Consider the following 10,039-nt stretch of genomic DNA (forward strand, 5'->3'; position numbering starts at 1 on the left):
AAAACAAAACAACAAAACAACAAACCATGACTGAAAAAGTCTTCAAGGTATTTTAAAGCCCAAAAAAAAAAAAACCACAACAAAACAACAAACCATGACTGAAAAAGTCTTCAAGGTATTTTAAAGTATTTTCCTGTTGGTGAGTCRCAAATGCTAAGAAATGCCAGAAGTTAAGGTCAAGAAAGTAATACAGAAAAAAAATATAGTAATTCTTACAAACACAGCTGGGTTTGTTGCCAGACCACTGGTTATTTTGTTGACATGTAATCGTTCTCTCTCCCACCAGTTCAAAAGCTGCTTGACATTCAAAGGTAAGTGTGTCTCCATGCAGAAAACTGCTGCCGGTCCTTTTTCCATATGATGGAATTCCAGGGTCTCCACAACCTCCTTTCTCTATTTCTGAATATTGAAAAATTCAAATGCAATAATAAGGAAAATRTATTTTCAAGCCATTTATATGTCAGCATCAGAAGCACTTGCAAAATATTTGGCATTGTGCATTAAACTAGTATTTACAGATGAAAATCAACTAGAGGTAAATGCTGTAAAACCGCCTCAAGAGATCTAAAGTTCTTTCACAAGCTGATAGTTTGCATACCTGCAATTCTGAAAACAACAAAATAATCATGTTTAACTGCATGACTTCACTGAATTACAGCACATTTGAAGGTAAAATTATACAGCCAGTCTCCATCCTACCCAAACAGACACACTATGTGTAGATTGTTTTTCTGGTAATGATGTAGCAGTACTAAAGAATCTCTTAATTCTCATAYCTGCTATTCCATTTATAGGTTTATTAACAATATGATTAAAAGTATAGAATTTACTGATAGAGTCAATGAATTTCAGTTTAAAACARCTAAAATATAATAAAACCAAAATTGAGGAATTATTTCTTAATTTCATACTTCAAATTAGCCATATTTTTCCCAGCTGCATTCAGCTATGATGAAAATAACATTTGGATTATACTTTAAATAAGGAGCCCTGCTACTTAAATTATTTAAGTTGTAGATCTCAAATCCACATAAACAAGATAAGGCTATTAAAAAATTAAAGTCATATGAAATTTATGAATACTATGAATATTAGGAAAGAAAATGAAAYTATTAATTACCTATGATAGAATCATCTTACAAAATGATGATGGCTGCCTATCAGAAAATTAAGGCTCCATTTCTTTGCCATTAAACTGAAAGCAATTTTTTTTAAATTAACTTGCCTTTGAGGAGAAAAAATAACAACAAAGCACTTCTGATTTTATAAACTCTGTTGCTGAAAATGTGATAAAATTATGTAAATCTGATTCAAATGAAAGTAGAGATAAAGTTCTTGGTATTTAAATACTTCACAGTTCAATCCAAGGTATGAAATCAGAAACRTTCAAGATAATAAGAAGATTCAACTCAATGAATAGTATCAAATATTAATATAATTTAACACCATTCAAAATGATTGTTGTCAAATATTGTTAAATCTACTAACGTTAAAACCCAGCAGAAGTATATACTTCGACACACCAACTCCAACAGAAGTTTTAAGACTCAGGATGACAAATCACAATATGTGAGTTCAATCCACTGTGTTTTCACCCTTAAAGAGGTCATTAACAGACTGTTGACAGGCACATTCAGAAAGCTATAGCACATATTTCACAATGTAACAGGTTCCTGGCCTGCTTGGCAATGTTGTGCCTGATTTTTATTTATTTTTTTTTTTAATTTGAATAATTTCTTTTAACAGAAAGTTAGAATGTATAAATCAATAAAAAAAATTTCTAAAATGTCCAGTACACAATAAAACATTGGGAGAGCAATTTTATAAATAATATTTATAAATAAGGATTCAAAGTTATATATACAAATGCTTTAATGTAACTTCACTTGCCTGTTTCTACCGAGATACTGATTTCTATTGCCACAGAGTAGCACTGAAAACCTGGGTATTTTCAGCTGTGCACATCTCTACATACTGCATGAAAATGTGGGGAGCTATAGAAAATCAGAATATACATTTTAACCACATTTTAGAAGGTCATCTCCTTCACTGAGAGCAGAGCTATATAATCCAGCATGTGAGAATGATCATAAGCTCTTTTCCAAATGCCATATACTCTTTTCAAAAAACTCTTTGTGTTCCAAAAATCAGGGCAATTCTGTCTCAGGCAGAGTGTCAGAAGGCAAACTGTCTGCAGGGCTTTGCAAAAGCATTGCTGAAGATTTATCCCTAAAAAAGAACAGATATTTCTTTCCATAATCTACAGAGGAAATAACAAAATGTCTTCAAGTAATAAATTTACTGGAATTTATAATAATTTAAATAATGAATTTTACAATAATTTATAATTATGCAATTTAAAATAAATTAATTACTGAAAGGATGTTTCCTAGCTCTCAGGATATGTGCCCAAGCCATAGGAAAGGCATGTAGATCAGTGAACTAAAACTTTTAAACAGAAATTACCATGCGTTAAAGTTTCTGGTGTGTTAAGGTTTCTGGTGGGTTAATTTTTTTTTTTTTTTTTTTGGTAGGAAATTACTACAGTGTGTTTATAGTAAGATCCAAGCCCTTAGTGAAGAAGACGAGAATGCCGAAAAAAACTTAAAAGACCAAACAAAGACTTTGTTATTCTTAATATAACACCCTTCATTCAAGAATGATCAGTTTTCTTGGGATGATAAATAATTTGGATTTGTAAATATCTCATTTGCAAACTTAAAAATATATGTAAATATTTAAAATATAAACACTAATTTCTAATCAAATATTTTAAAAAATATTCTTCAGAAAAATAAATTATAATAAAATCTGTCTCAAAACCAATTTAATGATAAATTTCAGGTTCTCTTGAACATGATAGAGGAAATTGTTGAATCAAATTGTTTTACATTGAAAAGCAAAACAACTCATAAAAATGTCAGAATTAATTATATTAACTTTATTTCTATTTAAATCTTCAGGGTCTGTGCTTATTTGTTCAGCATAAAAACAAACCAGAAAGCATAACAGATTTATAAAATACTTCTGAGCCTGTCTAATTCACATTTTGACAATAAAAAGCCTGCAAAATTCCATYCAGGTCAAGGAATCTACATCATCACAAACCTTAAATTGAAGACTATACGTATCCCTAACAGACAATCCACTCTAGTCAAAAGTTATTTAGGCTGACAGAAAACATTCACTGTAATTCATTGAATCATAACAGGATCATGGAATATGGATTTGAAGGGGCCTTAAAGCTCTTCTAGTTCCATCTCACCCCTTTGTCATGGACAGGAATGCCGTGGCCTTGGCCATTTTTAGAGCTGTGTGTGGGGGTTGGGCTGGAAAACAGCCTGGACTCAGACATGGTCAAAACAGGCAGACTYGAGCTGGGCTGACGTAYCAGCCATGGAGATGAATGGGATTGGACAAATGAAGCTGACCACCAATTATAGAAAGGAACATGGTGCATGGACATTGGAGGCTGCCTAGCCATGTGATCTGGCTGAGGCATGTTTGATTGGTGTGATTCTATGTGCGGGAGATAAGAAAAGTATATAAAAAGCATGCAGTAGTAGCTCGGGGTCGGGGAGAGCTGAATATCACTACAGAAGAAAAGAGCTGCTAAATCACTATATCTAAGAGAGCCTGAAATAYGAAGACTTAATAAAGAAGAAACCTGGACCTGMCTGCCTCRTGTGTCTTTCCTGCGCCGGGGATCTGCGGGGGCTCARTGAGGCAAATTCAACACAGGAATACCTTCCACTAGGCCCAGGTTCCTCAAATCTGGCTTGCCCTTGAATGCTCCCAAGGATGGAGTTTCCACAACTTCCCAGGACAACCTGTTCCAGTGCCTCACCATCCTCACAGTACAGAATTGCTTCCTCAGATCTAATCTAAAGCTACCCTGCTTTAGCTTAAAGGCATCCCCCCTTATCCTATCACTAAATGTTTTATTGAAAAGTCCCACTGCAGCTCTTGTAGGCTCCTTTCAGGTACGGGAAGGTGCTTTAAGGTCTTCATAGAAAGGGTTGTCAAGCATTGACAGGCTGCTCAGGGAATGGTTGAGTCACTGTCCCTGGCAGTATTTAGAAGACATGTAGATGTGGCACTTAGGGACATCAGTTAATGGTGGATTTGGTAATGCTGGATTAATGGTGGGACTTGATCTTAAATGATTCTGTCAATGTCTTTAGTCAAAAACATTTCCATTACATATATTAACAACCCAAAACTTAGGGAAGACAGAGAAGGCCCAATTTATGGTTTTGTATTTMTAAATAAAGAATACTTTCTTTATAACTAGATCTAAAGTAGCAGGCATGTGATGATTCCCGACATTTTTCTATCCTCTGGGATTTTGCACAGATTTTCACGTCACTGACCTTACCAGTACTTGTTTGACTTGCACTGATTTGGTCAGTGAACAATTTTTTAAAATGTCTAAATTCATCTGAGATACATTGTCCATATTGTTCTAACACATGCAACAATTATTCTGTTTCATAAGTTGCAAAGATGCTCTGTATCAGTTCWATAAAAAAGAGAACATTTCAGACCAATTCAGTTGAAGCTACGCTGAACTCTTAGAAAAATCCTATGGGATAGAAAATGTTCTTAAAATAACAAACATGAAAATAAATTCTATGCTAACCTATTTAGCACGGCAATTAAAGCCTTGTTCTTCTAGGACTATTCTGTTCTCTCATTCAACGTTGAACTTCTTTTGATCTGAGTTCTCAGAGCTGTGTGAACTTCATGATGTTTGCACATAAACTCTCAGGCTYAAATTTAAGCATCAGCTTTCTCTGGTTACAAAAATATTAATATTGATCTTATGCAATTGTTCTTGGCTTTCATGTACCCTCTTCCAGTAGCCTGGGGAAAAACACTTTTCATCTTGTTTGTAAACTAGAAATATTTACTCAGTTTCAAGGAATATTCTTTCTTTAATGTTAGAAGAATGACAACATTAGATTTCTGACTGTAAGATCATATCTCTCTGAATTTAATTGAAAGACATTTCTGTTGCTCTGTTTTCYTTCAAATGAAGAAATATGGGAATTCAAAAGTCATATTAAACATCTAAATATGTATTATGAGTACTATTTGAAAAGTGTCACATTGCAATTGAGGTTTTTTTGATGTAAAGGCATTGCAGTACTTTGACCCAGGTATTTGAAAAGCATAATAAAATAATTTATAGATTATAAGATTTTGCACTCTTAAACTCATCATTCATGGTAGCAGTAATTTACTTCTTTCCCCCTTGTTAGTAGATTACAAGTACACAGTTAAGACTGAATTGTYATCGTTGCTGTGTTTTCATTCACACTATCCAGCATTCCAGCTTAATTATTAATGAATCATCTAATCATTAAATCTGAACCTGGATATAACCAAGMGAGTATAAATAATGATCTCACACATTAATAATTCAGATGTATAAATACAATTTAAACTAAATAYATGTTTTAAACACATGTGAGTTGAGCAAAAATAAATAGTTTCAAATAAGAGATATAAAATAAACTCCAGGTTTATTCTATCAGAAAGCTGAAGTCAATAGCACTAAAAGCTAAATTATCATCTTAGCAATGGTCAAGAYAGATTAAGGGAAGCTGTGAACTGACACAGGTGTATATTTACTACACCCCCCCTGAAAAAATAAAAGAGTAAACATGTAAACGCTGACAAGTGACAAATTGTGACAAATTCATGTTCCATATACGAGAAAATTGATGATTTATTTTATTTTCTCTTATTCCTCATGCCTCCCTGTGTTAACAGTCATAATACTTAACACAGCTTAAAAACACAAAGGAGAAACCCTTCTACAAACAAAACCTTATGCAAAGAGAAGGGATAGAGAGATATGCTCAGGATTGCATAAGAGGACATAAACAAAGAAATAGTATTATATACAGGCTTCCTGCAATTGAATATAGGAACAACTACTGAAAACAAAATGTTAAATAAAAACTAATAGAAAAAAAAATTCAAATAGCACACACATTGGACTGTAAAAGTGTTATTAAAGCTAAAATGAGGCCGGCCTAAAGCTAAAAAGAGGATGGCCTTACATGATAATTTTATAGATTATCACAATTTTACCATTATTCCAGTAAATTTCTTCAAAGAAATTTAACAGAGCAATTTATTATCAGTCTCCAAATATAAAAAGAGAAGGCCTCCTTCACAGATCATATAATTCCCAGCAGCATTCTAAGAGACTCTCACATTTTCTCTGAAATGTTTTGTCCTTGCTGTTATCAAAAAGACCACAGATCATATCCAGTAGATTAATTTTTGCTGCTTCCACCTTATTGCATTATCAATATTAAAAAAAAAAAAAAACAAACCAACAAACATGGCCTTAGAATCAAATTGATGAAAAAACCAACAAATTTTCTAGGAAGCTAATTTAATGCAACAGTTCACTATTGTAGCATATGGGTGGTTTGCTGGTAATAATATGGTCATATTGCATCATATCTTATAATATGAAAATCCTTGAAAGAAATAAAACAATAAAGCAGAAAACAAAATTTACAACAAATATGTTCTTTAAGTTTAATATTTACTGTGTACTTAAATTTGGTATTACAGAATGCAGAAAAATAAAATGTTTATTTTTTTACAATCAATTTTACATGTCCAGGGGTAAATGCAGATCAAATCTGAACAGGGATGAGGAAGAAGCTTTTTGTTACTTGTTGAAAAAAAATGCATGATACCTACTAACCAAATAATGATATAGCATGTGAAATTCATKATCAATATTTGTAGAAAAATAAATCTGAGAAAAAAAACCCAAAATAATTATGAGTTAGCAAGCACAATGATCTGTTCTGATTTGACAGCTGTTTCAGGTACTGAAGCTCTGGCATACCAACAATAATTCTATGAAACCATAAGCTATTGAAAATGCTAAGATTGCTGGAAAAGGAACATTGAACAGAGAATAGTATTCTGACCTCACACAAAGAGCTTCAAAAATTTAATTTCCATGTTAATTTCCATGTAGTTCTGCTCTTCCATTTAAAAAAGGCAWCATTAGAACTAAGGGAGGAAACAAAAGATCAAAGCTATTGAGGAAATGAGGACCAATTGACTRGACTGCAAATCTCTTTTGAGATGAAGTGAAATGCATATGTTCAAAATGTTATTTGACAAATATATGGAAGTAAATCTTATTGAAAGATGAAGTACTTCAGGCATGYATCATTGGAAACAGAAAATATTCTGTTTCTTGATTTATCACTGTATAATTCATAATTTTTTCCCTAAACACCCATCATTGTCAAGTATCAATATACTTTTGGTCTCACTGTAGATTTTGATTCTAATGTTTTGTGATAAGGAACATGATATTGTTCAGATTATAATGTTCATCTTGGTTTACTATCAGAAAGAGCAGGGCTTGTCTACACAAAGGACTGAGCAGTGCCCTGACAAAAGTTAGCACAAAGTTATCCTGTGGAAAGCAAGTTAGAATGTTATGGGAAATAGGACATATGGGAAAAATGAAGGGAAGCTGCCTCAGAATTATCAGAATAACATAAGGGTGAATAATGCGAAAAGGTGAACCATGGAATGAGGCAGAAGGCAGTAACATAACTTGTAGAATTAAACTGTCATTAAAATTAAGAGAGAAAAAGAGCTAGCAGGAAAGGAGAATGAAGAACATTTTCACTTTTCTAGAAAAGAAATCCTATCTAGATAAAAAAAAATGTTTAAATAAAATTAAGTGAAAGGCAGGATTGGAAGAGAAGAGCTTAAGGACCATTTAGAAAATGTAGACACATTCAAGGGAACAGGGCCCAATTAAATTCAGTACTTTACCTAAAGCAGTCAATGAACTATTAGCAATTATCTTCAAGACYTTATGGAGAACAAGGGAGGTCCCACCTGACTGAGCAAGGTCACATGTATTAACTGTCTCAAAAACTGGAGAGAAGAGGAACCAAGGAATTAAACAAATACCTGTGTATATAATTTGTTCCCTCAAACTGAGAAAATTATGTGTTTTATCTTCCCTAACAGAGGAATATCCTTAAAAATCTTTACCTAAAATTATCTTCAGTCCTGACAAGAAAGACATGKTAGCTGTCTAGAAAAGAAAATCAATGAGCTATCAATATTTTTCAAAGTACTACCAAATAATTTGTAATAGGATCGTAAAGCCAACACTGATCCTAACAAAGCAATGGAACAGCCAACAGAAAACTATTTCTAACAGGTKAAAAGACAAATATATAATTACCAGYAGTTAACGTGGTCTTATGGAAAATTTACCATGTCATACAAACAATATGTTTTTCAGATTATAAACTCAATGACACAATATTATTTGGACTTCTTTCAACCGTTTAAATTAGTGACACATGGCATCATAATTAAGAACTGGCATAATAGAAAATTAATTTAGCACACATTAAATGGATTRCAATTGGATAATTACAGTATTTTGAAGCACAAATGTGAATAAAAAAATATGACTAGACAATAGAACAGCTTCAACTAGCTTAAAATACACTTTTTTTTAGCCCAGTATTAAAAGTTTGTGAAACAAATACTAAAGGAAAATAGGTAAACKAAATTATTTTCAAGATGTTTTAGCCTGACATATATTATAGGTGTGCATGTCCTCATGAACATATGTACCCATATAAGCACTGCTTTTTCTCATACTCATAAACCCTCTCCAAAATCTCAAGCCTATAGCAGCTGAGAGCTTTGTAAACTGAAATCAGTGTTATGTGGGAGGACTTTATTTTCCTTGGGTATCCACTTCTGTACCTTGCAGTGAGTGTGCATCCTCTAAAAASCAGGAGTGATAAGTACAGTTCCACAAAACAAAATGAAAGATTAAAATAATGTGAGGGATTTGCTGGAGCTTCAACATCACTTTTTTTTCTAATGCAGGTTGTAGAWACAGTAAGTGCTCAAATGAAAATGTTAACTTTGGAAGCAACTGAATGTACCAATATTCGTACAGTRTGGACATCCATCTAATTTTACTTTATTAAATTTCAGTAAAGAAGCAAAAAGGATGAAGTATTGCTCCAAAAATATTCTTCTCAAGGAAAAAAAAGAAAAAGAAAACATTAGGTTCCTACATTCTGCCCTTGCGGGACAAATCCCRCCATCCATTGTTGGACTCAGTCCAGCAACTTCTAACGTTTTGTGGCAATGCACAATTTCCCCAAGATTTCATAATTTCTCTCTTTGATTAACTTTGAGAGTTTATTGTATGGGTGCCCTTTCCATTCAGAGGCAAGTTCCTGYTGTTATTTGTATCTTGTATGTTTTGATTTTTTTTGCTGTGCCTCCATCCTTGCTGCCTCCTATCCCCTTGGCCACTGGAGAGTTTTGGGCTGGGATTAAGGAAGACAAACTTTCCTTCTCTTTCCAAAGATGACAACATGGCCAAGGTTTAAAAACAAGGCTTTCTCTTCCCTAACAAAACACACTTTCTTAGGAACATAAGCTAACACAAAACTAYTCTGCAGACAAATAAAGGAAGTCTCACAGCTTAGAATTCATTCTGGAAGCTATTCCATATAAACACATCAAAACAGTTCATACCCATATGTACCTGTAAATGTCTGTTAGGCATAGTATACATACAAGAAAGAAGTTAAACAAATGAAATTCATGGGATTTTTTCAGTGAGAGAAATTAAAAACCTRACATTTCACAGAAGCATGTTAGARAGTCTTCATGAGCAATTACATTCTACTTGACTTTGCATAGGTGGACCGGACTTCTTAGTCTGAAAATTCCATTCCATGTCTTGTTTCCCCATTTTCACACCCAGAAGAAAAAGGAAGGAGGAGAGGTTGAGTTAAGATGGGGGTTTAACAGTGTTGGTCGTTTTGGTGAAAAAAAGCCTCCTTCTGAATACTGTCTGTTGAGGACAAGTGAACAAACCTAAAAACCCCAGCAAACTGCTTCATGGAAATCCTGTGTCTGTTATATAATAAAGCTTAACTATGGCTCTTATAGAGTCCCCAGGATACAATTAAAATCTATTCATTAAAAAAAA

The 10,039-nt window shown here is 33.3% G+C and overlaps 1 protein-coding gene across 1 annotated transcript in view; it reads right to left on the minus strand.

The window, feature by feature from the left end:
* The window catches only part of CSMD1 (CUB and Sushi multiple domains 1), a gene marked incomplete at its 5' end in the record, with an annotated part of 494,218 nt that overhangs the window by 235,104 nt on the left and 249,075 nt on the right, over positions 1-10,039 (minus strand). The window contains one exon of the mRNA XM_057371364.1: positions 217-399. Within this exon, the coding sequence (XP_057227347.1) occupies positions 217-399 (183 nt within the window). The remainder of the gene's footprint in view (positions 1-216; positions 400-10,039) is intronic.

The sequence above is a fragment of the Malurus melanocephalus genome, unplaced genomic scaffold (assembly GCF_030028575.1).
Source record: "Malurus melanocephalus ecotype Western Australia unplaced genomic scaffold, MMel_1.1 scaffold_6, whole genome shotgun sequence".
NCBI classification, from domain to species: domain Eukaryota; kingdom Metazoa; phylum Chordata; class Aves; order Passeriformes; family Maluridae; genus Malurus; species Malurus melanocephalus.